Source organism: Urocampus carinirostris, chromosome 9 (genome assembly GCF_059441175.1).
Source record: "Urocampus carinirostris isolate Australia breed hairy pipefish chromosome 9, RoL_Ucar_1.0, whole genome shotgun sequence".
Lineage (NCBI taxonomy): Eukaryota > Metazoa > Chordata > Actinopteri > Syngnathiformes > Syngnathidae > Urocampus > Urocampus carinirostris.
Genome location: NC_142357.1, coordinates 9014838 through 9033150, shown reverse-complemented (window position 1 = coordinate 9033150; position 18313 = coordinate 9014838). Strand labels below are relative to the sequence as shown.

At 39.5% G+C, this 18313-nt stretch overlaps 1 protein-coding gene across 2 annotated transcripts in view; it reads right to left on the bottom strand.

The window, feature by feature from the left end:
* gpc3 (glypican 3) overlaps positions 1–18313 on the bottom strand; it is a 240426-nt gene that overhangs the window by 8478 nt on the left and 213635 nt on the right. Inside the window, exon 8 of one of the 2 annotated variants that reach the window (XM_088344462.1) lies at positions 913–4136. The exons of the other annotated variant lie outside the window; for it this stretch is intronic. Coding sequence (XP_088200588.1) covers positions 3961–4136 — 176 coding nt within the window. The 3' untranslated portion in view covers positions 913–3960. Of the gene's footprint in view, positions 1–912; positions 4137–18313 lie in introns of those variants that run through there. 2 annotated transcript variants of the gene reach the window in all.

Genomic DNA, 18313 nt, shown 5'->3' with positions numbered 1-18313 from the left:
CTGAGGATTTTGAAATTTTCATTGCTGGATGTTGGTTTAAGATAAAGGGATGGTAGGATAGTAACCTGCGCAGTCCTTTAAGATATCTCGTGATTAAGAGCCATACAAATAAATGTGATTTGACTTAACTTTGGGGCGGTAACAGAAATATCACAATGAAAAGGGGAAGTAAAATATCCCCGTGTTGCCTGCTTCTGTCGAACAGACATTTTAAGCCCTAAATTGAATACAAACTTATGCCAGAACTAGAACAGGGCAGGCTCGAATTTCAGAATTAGCTTTGATAGCAATACAAAAGAACGTCTTGATGGAACTGAAACGCATGGAGAATCAGAGTAATTGAAATTTTCTTGATTTTCCTATGCCTAGAAAATAGTGCAGTTTTATGAAGTTATTACTGATGCTTTTTTATATGTGTCGTTAAATGTTTTATAGCTATCCATCCATCCAATATCTGCACCGCTTATCCTCACTAGGGTTGCGGGTGTGCTGAACCCCATCCCAGCTATTTTCGTGCAGTGGGCAGGGCACATCCTGAACTGGTTGCCAGACAGTCCCAGGGCACATAGAGACAGACAACTCACTCGCTCATTCACACATAGGGACAATTTGGACCGGCCAATTAACCTGACAAGCATGTTTTTGGAATGTGAGAGGAAACCAGAGTGTCAGGAGGAAACCCACGCAAGCACGGGGAGAACATGCAAACCCCGCACAGGAAGGCTGGTAGCTAGATTCGAACCCATGACATCAGAACTGTGTAGCGCTACTGAAGGCCTCGGTGTGAAAATCATGGCCACCATTAAAGTACGTTATTTGTTGTTTTGCTCCTTTTATAATTACACACTTCTTTTGGTCACACCTTAATTTTGATGATGAGGAAAAAATGGTATAGCATAAACATGTTTCAAATAAAAGCAAAGCTCAACGAGTTATTTATTCACATAAGACTCACAGTACATATACATACAGAACATGACAAATCATATTTCATCTATTTGAAATACATTCATTGAAATGATATGTTCTTTTTCCAAATCTGTATTTCACAAAACAGATCAGTTAAGAAGTGTATTAACTGTTCCTCTGGACACATTCTCTCTCGGGTACAGAACAGTGATGGAATTTTCAATTGCAGCCCACTGTTATGTTTTGTCAATCCATTCCAGTCATAAAGTCTTTTTAGTCGAAACAACTTTATAGTGGAAGTCGGCACGCAGAAGATAATAAATTAATGACACAAGGTAATTACATGAATAATAATAATAATAATAATGTTTAATATATTATTTAATGTAATTTTAATGGCACATTTTTTTATTTATTTGTCCAGCACAAGTCAAGCACAAATTGTAATTTTATGGTGGATTATTTATTTATTCTTTTTTTTTTTTTGCAGCTAAAATATTTGACATACTGTACAGGTTAGCGCTGTTGTTCGTTTGAACTTAGCTTACTAGATTCCTGACCACTGGGCCAAGCATGACAGTTTTGTTGCCTTTGCTATCCTATCAAGTAGACAAAAGACAAAAAGAAAAAAAATAGTTGAAAAACTACTCCATTTCAGGGGTTTAAAAAAAGTTTTTTTAAAAAAATTGTGTTTTAGGAGTAGATTTTTGAAATATGAGTTTTTGAATTTTTACTTAAAAAAGCAATCAATTTTTAATGGGCTGTGGTTATTTATTATAAAACTACCCATTCAAAATGCTTTTTAGGGACAGTGTGTATGATTTAGCAAGTCCCAGGGGGTAAAAAAATCCCAAAACAATATTGATTTGAATAATGAGCAAAAATGCATGAACTTTAAGGATCTGGCATGCCATCTTTCCCTAGAAGGCACCAACCGAGTGTGGTGCAAGACAGAACTGATCCCCATGCTCACACAACTGTCCCCAATTATCCCAAGATGTAATATTGACTGCTCGGCAAGCACACTGCGTCAGGTCATTGCATTTCCATTTCCATCTGGTTTGGACATGTCATTTGTTTTGTGATCCTCTGTTTGTTTGTTATTTTGTTCCTTGTATTACAATTTCCGGTTGGATCTTTCTTGTTTGGACATTCTTAGGTTTGATTTTGTGTGCACATGTTTTTCATTTTGTGACTCCTAGTTTGTTTCTTACTTTGTTTTTTTAAATTAAAAACCATGCTTATTTTGATTACCCCTGTCTCAGCTTTTACTTCACTTGGGTTCACCCGTAAAACATAAAAACACATAAACACGCAATTTTTTTTATACTCCTAGATCAAGAAATTGGTATTAATTTTTCATCACTTAAGTCTCACCTTAAGGGAGCTGACATGATTGTCTACTGTCTTGCTGCTACAGGTACCCAAAGACCCACAAATAATCTTTTTCAGTTTTCAGCAATGTCTAATGGTCAACTATTACACACTGTCCTATTCCATTCCATTAATTAAAAAAAATAACCGGTCAAAATAAGTGAATTATAAATGTAAATACATGTTACACATAAAACAATGTCTTTGTTTTGATCTAAACACACTAAGAAATATTGAATGACAATAATTGCAATAATATTGACGGATAAATAAAATCCATATATTTCAGTTTGATGATAATTTGGCAGTCAAGACAAACTGTAGACTACATGTAAAAATGCACTTTACTGAATCTATGGCCTTAACTGTAACGGGACACGCATGAATCGGTTGAAGGGCCAATTCCGCATACATATTGCAAAACAAAACAAATGTCAGTTAAAAACAACATTGGGCTATCTGCAATCATCATTATTATTTACATTACTATCAACTTTTGAATTGTCATTAAAAATAAAACAAGGACACCCGCCTATTACCAAAAATTCGAAATCTGTGCCTGAATACACACACAAAAAAACACAATTCTTTTGTTTTTACATCATAGCACATGTAAATATTTATACACAGTTTCAGCTTGACAGTATTTGAAAAGCTGTACAACATATATTTCCACCAGCCACCTCTGGCTTATGTAATAAGTTAACATTGCAAATGAGCATATTTCACAAACATGGCAACAACATAGAGAAACCTACACATTTTGTATAATGAGACATTCCCAGGCTTTGAGTTCTGTATTCAAATAGATTTACAATTTCTAGGACAAAAACAAAGGAGAAATAAGTGAGAATTTTTTATTAGATTTTTAACCCTAGCCTTGTTGTTACACAGAATTTGGGATGGGTCTGTCACAATCGTGCAATGAGGTTCCCTTGCTATAACTCTCTCTTCTATCTCTCTTGACCTTATTTGGTTACTGACTTCCGGATTAAATTTTCCCCCTTACAGCTGGGGTCACTTGTACGGATTTCCCTCCTATCATGACTCTCCCTCGTCACTATTTAAACACTCTGTCTTCTTGGCTCTGTGCTAGTTTGTTGTCTTTCATGTCACATTCCAAGCACTCTTGTCTCAGTGTTTTGCTATTCCTGTGTACTGAATCCTTGTCGCTCCCTCCAGATCTCGAGTACTGTCTGACAAATTCTTGGACTGTCGGCCTCGTTGTTTGGACTGGAACGCTGACTCCTCGGTTTCATTTTGGACCGTGATTGTTGCCTCGCTAACTGATTTCCTGTGTACCAAACCCAGCCTGAATAAAAGACCACAGTTTGCTTTACTAATCAGTGTTTCTGCACTGTGCTTCTGCACCACCCCGGGCAGGGTCATTCACTTCCATCGGTGAGTTCTTACACCTGAAAGGCTGGAACAAATTGCAGACAAGGACAGGAAGAATAAAAGTACAAAATCCACCAATGCTGATCAATGACAATGCTTAAAGGCTGGAAAAAAACTGGCTTCTTATTCACATAATGCAACAAGTTTATCAAATGTTCTTTAAACAAAAAGTAAAAGCAAACTCGGAACCGTGCCTCTGAATCAATTATTAAAAAAAAAGTTATTGTCATTTTTTCAAGTCTGCAAATTGTGCATCTTAGAGCGCAAGGCAAGTTCTGGTCAGTGGTGGCACAGAAGAAGCAAACAAAGACTGATAAGGAGCATCAGGACCAATTGGTGGCTCCGAAGAGAAGCCCCGAGCGAATGGACGTCGCCCAATCCCGCAGTGGCCAACCGAGGGGTCAGAAGTTGCTCCTGGAAGGTGAAGTCATCCATCGCGAGGTTATCGGCGAGGTCTGAGAAAGGCAAAGGGAGGGGATGAAAGAATGAAAAATATGTGAGAAGCAGGAAAGGATCGGAAGGATGGAGACGATGAGACTCGACATTGTCGCAAAGCTGAAAAACATGTGTGGTATGTCTATCCTTTATGATGTCTTGCACAGCTGCAGCAACAATTTTAACACTTAGAGAATGACAAAATCCCAAGCGCACTGCCGAATTGTTGTAATTTGTTACATCACAAAATGCTTTTTCATTCCAACTTTAAAATTGGGGTGAAGTGGCTTGTTTCAAACAGTTTTGTTGGGGTAGAACGGTTAGAAAACATCAACTATTTTTTTATGTTTTGCTTGCTGACAGTTTTTGGTTTTGAGTGCGTAGAGTCCGAAAAATAAATTCTGTTTTGTACACTTAGGTTTCTGATTTAGAACGTCACCCGCTTTATATACATTTTAGAATGAAATAGAATTAGTCTTTAATGCCATTGAACATTGTTTGCAACAGGATTAGATATTGCACTTCAGGATAAACACGTAATCAAGACTGAAAAGAGAAAAATTACATAAAAGATTGACAGGATGAATGGGCAAAATATTAACAAGGTAGCACTTGGATACTTAACCTTAGTTGTAAGTGGATTTTTTATGACAAACAAGAAAAAATACACTGAAAAGAATACAGAAAATAATACCAAAAAGAATAGTGAAAGCAACGGTCACTTGCAATATATTTTAACCTTTTCTCAGTATAGACATTTTTCTTATTTACAATATGTTTTAACTTGCTTTACAAGTAAAACTAATAAGTCAAGTATTCTTTTTTCTTGCCTGACTATTTTTTAATTGATTTTATCGTAAAATAAAGAATGTACAGCACAAATCACATATTTCAAAGTCAAGCCCCACCCATTTGAACTACGGCCACTGGGATTATCTTAATTCATTTTGTATCATACACAAGGAATACTGAATAAACCAATTTTTGGTGTTAAAAGGTTTTTGCAGTCTTTTTAATTGTATTTCAATCCATTTCTATTTTCAAAATATTACTCTTGAGTGAATGATAGAAAATTGTGATTATTTTTTCCTTTCATGTCAATTTAGTCCACTGCTGCTCAAATACTATTGTTGTCACGGTTGCCATGGCGCCCAATTGGCCCCGCAGGTGTGGCGCCAGCTGCAGCTTGTTGACAGATTGGCTCCCTGTCAGTATTTAAACTCTGTCCTGTCAGTCCCCTTTTGTCGGTCCGTCTGCGAATCTCTGTTTTTACACGTCTAGAGCTTTTTCGCCTGTTTTTTGCTCCTGTTTGTCTCCCGTTACGATCTGTTTTGATCTAGACCACGTCTGGTCTCCCGTCCCGCATTACGACCTGTTTCGATCTCGTCCGCGTATGTTCTCCCGTCCCGAGTAACGATCCGTTTTTATTCTCGACCACGTCTACTCTCCTATCCTGGCTTTCGATTTGTTTCCGATCCCGATCACGTTTTTGCTCTTCTATCTACTGACCCGTTTTTTTGTTCCCGACACCGCCATCGCTCGCAACGGAAGTCCCACTTCCGCGTTCAGAGCGATCTGCTCCCCGCGACCAGTGATCACCGGATCGTGTGTGCAATCCTTTCCCTTCTTCCCAATAAAACTGTGAGTAACGTTACACGAGTGGGTCCTGTCTCTGTTCTTGTCTTGACAATTGTCAAAGTCAGCTTTATTGTCAATTCTGCAGCATAAAAAGAGGATTGCAATTGTGTTTCTCTCAGCCCTCTGTCTCTAAAAAATAAAAACACAAAAACACTATTCTAGGACACTTGCTTGCTTGGGGTTGTCCATCGATTCGATGATGACCATCTTCTTTTAATTGTGAGTCTGCTGATGTTTGAAGAGTCCGATCCTGGATCCACAGATGCGGTTACAGACAGAGCATGTGAAGGGGGTGCTGGGGGGAGCAGGGGTGGCCTGGCGAGCATGTCTCTTTGCACGCTTTGCTGCACGGTGTTGCATGCGCTGTTCCTCCATGTAATCCACTCCATGTGAGCAGTGGGAGCGCCAGAGGTCTCGGCAGGAAGCAAGTTCCTCCAGTGAGGAGGGGTTTATCCGACATCTCTTCAGGATGTTCTTCATTTGGTCTTTGAACCGCTTCTTCTGCCCACCAGCACTGCGTTGGCCTAGATGTAACTGACCATAGAGGATACGGCGTGGCAGTCTGTGGCTGGGCATTCGAACAACATGCCCCAGCCACCTAAGTTGGCGTTGGGCCATAATGGATTCCATGCTGCAGCTGCCTGCCCTCTCCAACACCTCTGTGTGCGGCACTCTGTCCCTCCATGTGATGCCAAGGATCTTCTGAAGACATCTTACATGGAAGGTCTCGAGGCTCTTCAGATGGCGGCTGTAGATAGTCCATGCCTCACATCCATACAGTAATGTCGTGATGCATACAGCTCTGTAGACCAGCATTTTGGTGTGGAGTCTAAGGTTGTTGTTTTGAAAGACCCTTATCCTTAGTCGACCGAAAGATGCTGATGCTTGCTTGAGACGGCTCTGGATCTCATCATCCAATGAGCAGGTGTCAGACACTATGCTCCCCAGATATTTAAAGGTGGGCACCATGAGCAGGTGTTGCCCTGCTGCTGTGAGGGTTATTGGGTTTGGTAAGAGGTCAGCACTGGACTGACAGAGTACCTCTGTCTTCTGAGTGTTGATCGTCAGTCCCATTCTGGTGTATGCAGTCTTCTTCCCAATAAAACTGTGAGTAACGTTACACGAGTGGGTCCTGTCTCTGTTCTTGTCTTGACAATTGTCAAAGTCAGCTTTATTGTCAATTCTGCAGCATAAAAAGAGGATTGCAATTGTGTTTCTCTCAGCCCAAAGAGGATTGCAATTGTGTTTCTCTCAGCCCTCTGTCTCTAAAAAATAAAAACACAAAAACACTATTCTAGGACACACTACACTAAGACACACATGAAGACAGTACGACACATAAATAGACAGTGCACACATAAGTCAATAAGTGCAAAGAGGTACCTTGTAAACAAAAATTCTGTTGTAAAGCAAAGGTACATGATTGTGCAATGAGCAAAGTTAGCTGAATTTCCGTACGGGGATGAATAAAGTATCTATCTATCTATCTATCTATCTATCTATCTATCTATCTATCTATCTATCTATCTATCTATCTATCTATCTATCTATCTATCTATCTATCTATCTATCTATCTATCTATCTATCTATCTATCTATCTATCTATCTATCTATCTATCTATCTATCTATCTATCTATCTATCTATCTATCTATCTATCTATCTATCTATCTATCTATCTATCTATCTATCTATCTATCTATCTATCTATCTATCTATCTATCTATGTTTTAAATTTTAAAAAGTGACATTGGATAATTTCTCACGGCACACCTGACGATCTCTTACGGCACACAAGTGTGTCGCGGCACAGTGGTTGAAAATCACTGCACTAGACTATATGCAGGATTTAATAAATCTTCAACATTCATTTATCTATTTTGCCCATCTGTCCGATTGACTTTTACACACCGTGTCTCAAATGAACATAACTCATGTGATATATGGCAGATAAATGTCCTCATTTCTAGCACAAGGAATTTTTGAAATGGGAGATACTAAGTATAATTTTTTGCAAAATAAATGTTAGTCAAATTTTAATTTGCACAATGCTCTAAACCTGTACTGTAAAAAATAGGCCTGTCGTGAGAAAAGTAACAATTGAATGCTCCTAAATTTCTACCTATAAAAGACAAATGTCATGGCTGTATTCAAATACATCAGCATAAGGAAGCAAGAAAATAGGAAGTAAAAAAATACATGTAGCTCTAAGGTTATTAATATTTGACTTACGAACATTTGCAGAAAGGAACAAAGTCTGACTGATATCCATAAATGGCACAAAATGCAGAATTGGACTCACAAGTTCCCATTTCTAATTCTGTCCATCATACAAAATATACAGTACTGTATTTGATTTAATGTTATCTGTCTTTTTATGATATTATTTTGTATTATATTTTGTGATATTTGCTTTCCAATGAAAAAGCTTTCACAATTTTTTGTAATTAGATTATTTTCACCATTTATGGCATGTTTGTAATGTAAACCATATAACGTAATACATAATTTAATGATTCAAATTCTACGCCAGCATATTGCATCCATAATGTTTCTCAATTTTATTTTAATGTTTCTTGTTATTGAACAAATAGTTTTCTGTTTTTTCTGAAATGTTTTTAATAGTTTTGTTTGGTTTTTCAGAAAACTCGTTTTTTGTTTATTATTTAGATTTAAGAAGAATTTTTATGACTGTTTTTTTCAAAAAAATGTCTGAATTATGTCTGAATAATGTTTCATAAGTCAACACATAGCCAGTCTGAATTGATTTTAAATGCATCCATACCATATTCATCCAACTGATCTTAACAAGCAGATCAGATGGGCTTTCTTTCTAACAATAGAAACCAAGTTTCAGGCCCCCCTAATTTTATTTTTCAATTTTTACATTTTTATATTTTATAGTTTGCCATGCTGTGTCTTAGAGAGTAGAGATAGAGAGGAGAGGATCCCGGTCCCCTCGTTCCCTCCACTTTAGTCGCCTCGTACGACACGCAGCGGACGACGGTGGGAGAATTCTCACACAGAGGGCTCCTCACCACAGGACATAACCATAATGTTTTGGGTGCGCTGAGGAGAGTGATGAGCAACAAGAGTATGAGTATAGATGTTAAGAGGGGACATTATGAGAGTGTGATTGTGCCGACTGTGTTGTATAGTGCAGAGACTTAGAGCCTGAACGCAGATTTGAGAAGGAAATTAAATGTTTTTGAGATGAAGTGTTTAAAGAGTATGTTAGGAGTGACAAGATTGGATAGATAGAGAAATTAAATTGTGAGAGACAGAACTGGAGTAGTCGTGGAACTGAGCAAGCGTGTCGATAAGAGAATACTCGGTTGGTTTGGACACATGGAGAGGATGGATGAGGAGCGAATGTGGTAGAGGATCTACAGAGCAGAAGTCAATGGAAAGAGACCAAGAGGAAGGCCGTGATTGACGTGGATGGATGGTGTTATGAGTGCACTGCAGGAAAGAGGTCTAAATATAGTGGAAGCTAGAGCTCTTGTTGGTGATAGGAATGAGTGGAGAGGTGTTGTAAAAGGATAGTGGGATGTTTAGACGGGTACTAAGGGATGGGCAGGGCACATTTGTGATGTGGCAGGGGTAAACCAGTGAAAGCTGTGGGGCCCTGCTGTTGAACAGAGGAGTGTGTTGTGTCACCCTGTTCCGAGTGACATGGCCGCTTTTTTGTCTCGTTTCATCTCGAGGGACGAAAGCATGACCAACTTGGGTGCTGAGGTGCTTAACTTGTTTGGGTGTTTGGGCATTTGGGTTGGCCATGGTCCAAATAGTTTAGTGTGTGTTTTTTGCTACTTTTTCCGTTTTTTTAAATTTTCTTTGTTTTTGTATGTGTTTGTCTTGCTCTCGGTCACCCCTCTCGAGGGATATGACCAGGTTAGGTAGGTAGGTAGATCGATAGATCGATAGATCGATAGATCGATAGATCGATAGATCGATAGATCGATAGATCGATATTTTATACTTTAGAAAAATGATAAGTTACGATTTATTGCCAAAAACAAATGTATTTAAATTTACCCCGAAAATGTAATCTAGTAAAGCACTATATTGTCAGCAGGAAATATACGTCATTCATAACCTAAAGAATATAAGTGTGTTTTGAGCCGAAATTTAAACAGTTCCACTGAGGATCTCTACTTGACTCTTCGGATCACTAGTAGACCAGCATTTTCAGAGCGAAGGTTTCAATGCACTATTCTTTCATTGCACCATTATAATAACTTGGGCCAGACACTAAGCACAGTTTTTGGCCCATTTATCTTGACAGTCTTTTTAATTAATAATTTCCCTCTTCAAAGTTTTTATTATATGTTTACCCTGGAATTTCAAGTCTAATATCGTTGCATACAATGTTTCACAACTTTGATATGAATGACAATGAAGACATTTCAATTCAATTCATTTCTACTCGCTAGTTCAACGACTAGGAGCAAACAGAAAAGCTGACACAACTCCACAGTTACAGCAACAGTTGAGAAGCGTTTTATTAAATAGGTGATTTATACTTCCTTAATCATAACTTCCATGCCAAGTCCTGTAACACACTTCTTCTTGTCCATCTGTTGTGCATGCTGCAGGGATTTAGTCACCTGCTGTTGAGCTCTTACTCACAGCTGCCTCATGACTTTGCATCCACAGCTGTGCTCCTACTGACGCTTTGCAGAAGCCTCCCTTCCTCTGTGCATATGAGTATGTTTGCATGTGTGTGAGACTGTGGGAGTGGGAAGCCCTGCCGGCGATGCTTTGTCTGGCCAAAAGCTGCCAGGGAGACTGTAATAAGAGGGCTGAGTTATGAGAGAGGGCGGGAGGATATCACTAATAAGGCGCGCTTTGCTCCGGCATGCCAACAGTGAGCTAACGGCAGATGGATATGCGAGCATGTACCCGCCGTTACATCTGTGCCCATAAACTAATGCAAAGTTCCTAACGGATTTAGCTGTCTAATCTGTTCTGCATCCTGTGCTGCTGTGTGGGAGGAAGGAGTGTCATTTAAACACACACAATCGTTAGAAACAAGAAGTCAACGGACTCAAACAACACAAGAGTCTTCCCTGTGGGATCTCTCGGCACTCATGCTGTATGCAGCTAGACTTAATACGGAGGAAAGGTGCAAACAAATTAGAATCCAAAGGGATTTGTTAGACTTTCTTTCCATGTATGGCATCATTTGCACTCGGGCCGAGGAGACAATTAACTTTTCCTCATGTTTTTTCACTACTTCCTTTCGACAGGACATCAGGCAGACATTCATTGAGGCTTTGAAAAAACAATTTGTCACTGTTGACAGCAGTGTGCACAAATGGAACAACGGCTAGGCTGAAAGTGCAATTCAAGACAGCTAATGGATGAAAAGGAGAATAAGAAACATGAAGACAAAAGTTGCAATTGTGTTTGGAGAAAAACAACAACAATAAGGTCAAAAGACCTAAAAGTAACTGAACGGGAAAATATTGCCTCTAGTTAAAAAGCTGTTTTAGGATACAAAGTAAAAAATTCAGTACAGTACGTGCTACCATTCGCTGCTCCCAAAGTTCTACCTGGCAACCAGTGCTTATGCGTGAATCCCGGCATGCTGTGTGTGTACCCTTCCGGGCATGCTATTTGCGTCCCTTTCCCGCTCTGTAAACAATACTGTATGGTACCGCTACTATGGTCTGCATTTTTATAGCAGATGACCTCCCAAAGCGCTTTACAATGTGCTTCACACTTTCCCTTTTACACACACTAACTAACCGATAGCAATCGAACTGGCGACCACTTGATCCCAAGACGAGCGCTTAACCTCCTGAGCTACTGCCGCCCCGAAGAGCTATCACTCCTTATGGACCCCACCAAAGGCATGCAGAAAAGTGGACAATGAGAAAAGAAGAGAGAGACTTTTTCTGGCTATCAAGACAAAGCAAGAGATAATATGAAGGTATGAGAAGACACACTGCCATGCAAGATGTGTTCAGGGATGACAAGGAGGAGGACACAGCTATTATTCCAAGAGCCCAAATACATGTTGGCAAATTTCCATGGAGTGTCTGCACTTTGTGGATAGGAATCATCCAGAAAAAGTGTTGACAGGTCAGGCTCCTGCTCATTATGATGACGTCTACCTCGGGCTTTTCTGACGGATAGTCAAAAGCCAGGAAAAGCAGACATTATAGGATCAGTTTTTCAAAAAATGGCAGGCAACAAACACTGCTGAGGACCAGTAAACAAAGAGGCCAGTTAAAAGGTAAATTAACATTTTTTTATGTATTTTTGAGCACCTACTATCCATCCATCTATTATCTGCACCATTTATCCTCAGTAAGGTCCCGGGGGTGCTGGAGCCCATCCCAGCTGTCCTCGGGCAGTGGGCAGGGGACACCCTGAATTGGTTGCTAGACAGTCGCAGAGACGGACTACTCAATCGCTCATTCACACCTAGGGACAATTTGGACAGGCCAATTAACCTGACTTGTATGTTTTTGGAATGTGGGAGGAAACCCATGCAAGCACAGGGAGAACATGTAAACTCCGCACATGAAGGATGGTAGCTGGATTTGATTACATGACCTGAGAACTGTGCCGCGCACGAGCTAACCACTCAGCCGTCGTTCCACGAGCACCCACTATTGTTAGAAATATCCTAATTTAATTAAAAAAAAAAACAATATCGATTTTAATAATAAGCAAACATACATGAACTGTCATACAAACATACATACATTTCATTTCAACATTTGTATTTATTTATTATAATCCACCATCTTGTTGCTACAGGAAACCCTAAAAACCTTTTAAAGGCCGAAGCAAAAAAAATGAGATGAAGATAGTTTGTATTCTACCTTGTACTTTGTAGCACTTGTTTTCGGTTGCACTACACAATCCAGCGACCTACAGTGTCCCAATAGATTCAAAAAGGCTTTATCTACTAAAAACAACCCAAACATTGTGCTGCTGTTTTATGAAACAACCCTGAAAACTGGGTCAATTTATTTAAAACAACAAAAAACCCGGGAGATGAGATTAAATTGTTCCGAGAAGTTTATCGGTCCGTTTGAGTTCCCCATTTGGGTTATTTTTGACCCGACTGTTTTTAGAGTCAAGCTCTCCAGCTTTCTGTTGGTGTACAGACAGGAGCATGACCACAGAAGGGCCTTGTTCTGCAGGCTTTAAAAACAAGTCCACAGGGAGAGAACACACCTAACTCAAATTTCTTACAGTCCAACTAAGGCTTGGGGCGGATAATATCCTCATGCAATTAGTGATTGACATATGTGCCCGTGTATGATAAATATTGAAAAATGGGGAAGTTTTACTGCCAGACAATGGAAATGCTGGTATAATTAGTCAAATGAATAAAAGGAAAAACGTTATGATACAGCTACAGTCTCGTGTGCGACCATCAGTGTTGGGAGAAACGTGTTATAAAGGAATGCGTTCCTGGAATGCGATTCCAACAATAATAGTGCTTTATGAATTAAATTTTGTAACTGAACCGCTATTTTTGGAAAGTAAAAAAGGGTCTTCTGTTCTTTGAAAGCAACATACAACCCCTCAATCCGCCAGCAAAACAACACAGCACACAACACTGAAATATGGAGGGCGTGTTTGTATCTAGCTACAGAATACAACAGAATACAGTTACTGATATTCTGATACAGTATTCTCTTTACTGTACATACTCACATCTAAGCACTATTTAAAACTATAAAACATAATACTGAAATCAGGGGGTCAGTTGATGTGCGCATATTTGGTCGTGTGTCAATAGTAGCGAATGGTATGAAGGGTATGTGGCTTATACAGGAGCAAAATATTTAATGGGACAAACATGAGCAATGTTCCCTCTAATTTTTCACGGGTCTGAGCGTTCACACAAAGTCGGGTGAGCAACGCTTGAAACAACAGTGAGCAACAGCAATCCAGCAACTAAATCTAACATGTCCAAAACTTGACATCAAGTTACATTTTGCTGAGTTTCCGGCAATGCAAAATTATTTTTCTCTCTTGAATGAATTGACTCATGTACTATTGCAAAGGTTGTACGGCCTTCAAACGTCTTTCACAAGAAATCCATTTCTTTTTATTTCCTGATATATTTTGTCGCATAATATTAACATTTTGGGGGGCTTAATTTAGTCGGCTGTAAGATACAGAACTGTACTTAATCACATTTTTTAGTGGAAGTACAATGTTGGCAAGATTCACTTGATATAATTGGAAATTATTTGAATGCGACACAAACTTTTTCTTCTTTTCCTGTGTTTTTTTCTACTTTTTTTTAAATTCCTTTAAAAAAATCTCATTCTGTTTATTTTTTCCTAGCTGTTTTGTTTTTTTTCTCTTCCTTTTGTTTCTTTTTTCTCAGCTTTTCACTACTTTTTCATTTTGGTATTTTTTTCTTTTTTGTTCTATTCCCCCCTTCCTTTAAGTCATTTTGTGCATAATTTTACATAATATTTGGTCATGTTGGGATGAAAGAAGCAAAAACAACCTGAAGAGCCGTTTAGGACCCGAAAGAGCCGGTTCCTTTTAGTGAGCTGAGCCGAAGAAGCCGGTTCTCGAAAAACTGACTTTACTCAACTACGTTCTACTTGGACCTTGACTTCAAAATACCGCATTTAGAACACAGCGTCAGTGGAACCCGTGTATTTTTACCCTAATGCACTGTAACTTTGACTTCATTCGCTTCTTAATTAGCAATTTTGAGCCCTCATTTTTGTGAGCTGGCTAGATTTTCTTGTGCGCTGGCAAGATTTTCTTGTGCACTGAGAATGTGCGGGCAGTGCGCGATTGCGCACGCGCGCAGCTTAGATGAAACATTGAACATAAGTGCAGGATTTACAGTAAGGAAGTGCTGAAACACTGGTCTTTTAATTTGTAAATGTATTTTTGCTATAAAATTATTTTTGCTATACACCATGGCTGGAGAAATAACAAAAGGTCATGAATATCACCCGGAAATGAAGAAGGGATTCTTTGAGTGGTTTGGAGACAAAATGCAAAAGGGATATGGAGTGTCTCAGCTGTGTTTGTTTGTAAGCCCTCAAGATTGCAGAGGCTATGAAATATGAAAAGGGTTTACCGCTTCCACAAGGTGGTGTACACTTTTTATTCTATTTGTTTTACTGTGTTGATATTTATAAGCAGTTTTGGGGGGTTGGCTTCAATGTGAGTTTACACAGAAATTTGTAACTTTCCTTTCAGAGTAACGCACGACTTTTGGGTGTTAGTAATCTGGGGAGTAACACAATTACTTATTAAATGAAGTAATAATAACTCCAACAATTTTTTTTTTCCCAGTAACGCGTCTACCATCGGTGACCATTTTGAGACGATCACCTCAACCCGAGCACCAGTTTTCTAGGGTACCCCCGCTACTTTTATTGTGGCCATTAGAGCTCGAGTTACAAGCCGGGGGAGAGGTCAGCAGTGCGCCCATTGATTGGTAACGCTGTGTCTGTGAATGAGGCCGACGGGGGTTTCACATGCAAGTCAACAGCCGCTGATGCATTCAAGCTCCCGACTTGGTGTTGTGTTTAGCCGCAAGACCCCTGAAGAAGTACAAGTCAGGGAATTGCGGTCTTTAAGGGTGAGCGGATGTTTGTTTGGATCCCCGGGGTGGGTCAAAGAGTGGCGGAGTGTCTGTATATACATGCTTGCATGCATGTGGATTCATGTGGCGGGCTGTCTGTGAAAAAAGGAAATGGGGCAAAAGGAGGCAGAATTACTGTCGCGGTTGCCCTCAACTGTGTCCGCTCATTTGGCACCAGCTGCTGCTCGTTGCCTGATTGGCTCCCCTGCTATTTAAACTCAGTACTCCATTCACCCCTCGTCACAGTCCGTCAACGATCCACTGCACTTGCATGCATGCATTTTGACTCTGTCCGGTGTCCTACTCATGTATCCAGTGTCGATCCCGTCTGTCCCGTCTGTCCGGTATCCTGCTCGTGTATTCAGTATCCGGTATCAATCCTGTTTGTCCCGTCCTGTCCAGTATCTTGCTCGTGCATCCTGTATCAGGTATTGCTTCCGTCTGTCTCGTCCGGTCCCGTCCTGTCCCGTCCTGTCCGGTATCAGGTATCTGGTATCGATCCTGTCTGTCCTGTTCGGTTTCGATCTCGTCTGCCCCTGGCTTCCTGTTTTCCCGCGCCTGACTTCTCTGTCTCACTTCTTCTGCTTAGCGATCGCCAAATCGCTGGCGTTTGTGTTCCCGTGCATGACTGCCCCGTTTCCGCAAAATAAAGCTTGGTGTGAAAACGTTATGAGTTATCCGTCTGTTCGGGTTCTGACAATCACTGTTTTTTTGTTGTTGTATAATTTTCCCCATATTTTACACAAAATATGAAAAAAATAATGTTGGTAGACAAATGATTTGATTTATACATACAAACTAGTTACTAATGTTATTTTAATAACGACAATACAGTATAAATGATATTCGTTACGATAAAATTAAAGGCAAGACCTTGACTAACATTCCTTTTTTTAATTTATGCAGGTTTGGAAATTTTTATTTATTTTACATAACATGAGTCTCACCTAGAGGGAGCTGGCATGTTGCTGCTATGGTTACCTCATTCTGAGGTTATGGAGTTTTTCCTTGCTTTCGTGTAGGTTTTAGATCAGGGCATAGTGTAATTATAGTCTGTAGTTTGCAATAATCTGTGGTCTGTGCAGCTCTTTGAGACTTCTTGAGATTAAGAGCGTCACAAATAAACTTGACTTGACTGTTTTTTAGCACTCTTTATTTCGGTGCACTACACAATACAGCGATATCTCTAAAATTAATACACACTGCCCTTTTAAGCCTAAACCTGACCTTAATTGTGGGCCAGGTGTAGCCCAAAATATCAATGATTATGTTCCAATCAGGTAGGTTTGAGCTTGAACTACTCTCTCGCTGACTTTGTTTTTTTTATATATATTTAGAGTTTTACATATCATGTAACATGCTCCTGATATAGGAGTTGAATTTGGAACTATTTTACTCTCTGCTTCCATCTGCAGGCCTTAAGTCATGATTGTAGCCTCGGTTAGCTTTTTCAAAACACGCATGCAAGTACGTGCATTTCTTAGACTGCATATATGAACTTTTCGTTTTCACCTTTTTGGGGGTTCGGGTTGGCGTTCGGACTCTATTTAAAGCAGGCCTTTTTCTTCCTTTACTTTGACAAATCCATTTTTTTTAAAAACCTGCGGGGATGAGCATGACCCCTGTACCCCAAACTCCATTTTTTAAACCTATGTGTTCCACCCCAAACAGCTCTGATAAAAGTAAGATGAAAGCATATAGGCCCAGTGGAAAATAAAGCATAAGGGCTCTTTAAACCCAGGTGGGAATTGTTAACACATACTCAATAGAGAAAATATTTCACTTTCAACTTTTTAAAGACACTTCAAACGCACCCCAACCTTAAGGTTGATTTTTTTTGGGGGGGGTTGTCTTTTATTTTAATAGCAAATGTCCACGAACATCAGAATTTCATTTGTTTGCTATTTAACTTTTAAATAAGAGCAAAGAGCCCGCTCAAGTGTATGCCAAGGCCTCGCTCTTTTCACCAGAGCTTTGTTCTATTCGGGTCCGACGGACACGTCCTTTCACTTTCCTTTTTCACCTGATTCCTAATAAATAAAATTTTGGAGATGCCTTGGCCTACAGATTGAGTTAATTGGTTGTAATCAGGACTACCTGCGGGACTGGGGCTGGATTTTTTTTGGCCTGATTTTATCTCTGAATAAAATAAACTAATTTTTAGTAGAATTAGAAAAAAAAACTATTTAAATGAACCCTATCAGCCTTTTGCCATATAAAATAATTGTGTTAATTTTTTTTAATCAGGCAATACTGTATGTAGGACGAAAAAAAAGTTATATAGTGATACACGAAAAGCAAATTGACAATAATGCAGGCAAAAAGATTTTTTTTTTAATTTGCTATGAAGTCAGATACAATCAGACTGTACAGTATTTATTTTGTATTTCAGAATTTTATGGCCATGATCCTATTTTATATAAAAGTAAAGTTGATAAACTCCAATTAGGTCAAATACCAGCCATTTTTATCAAAATACAATGAAAAATGTTTTAGTTCCCACATATTGTATAACATTGTACATTTTCCTGGCATTTAGTTTCTAAATATAGATTTAAAAAACAGAAATTTGTGTAAAAAGACCGGAAGGTTGAACCAGAGCTGTGAGAGAAAAAAACAAATGCTCTACACACTCTTCAATCCACACAAGGACACAGGACAGTGTTATGGTTGCCCATTGCCCTCACTTGGGCCCGCCCGTTTGGCGCCAGCTGCGGCTTGTTGCCTGATTGGCTTCCCTCCTATTTAAACTCAGTGCTCTCATTCACTCCTTGTCAGTCCTTTAACGAACCTCTGCATTTGCAAAGTGTGTGTTTTGACTCTGTCTGGTATCTTGCTCCAGTCTCCAGTATCCAGTATCGATCCTGCCTGTCGCGTCCTGTCCGATGTCGTGCTCCAGTCTCCAATATCCGGAATCGATCCCATCTGTCTCGTCCTGTCCGGTATCTTCCTCCAGTATCCGGTATC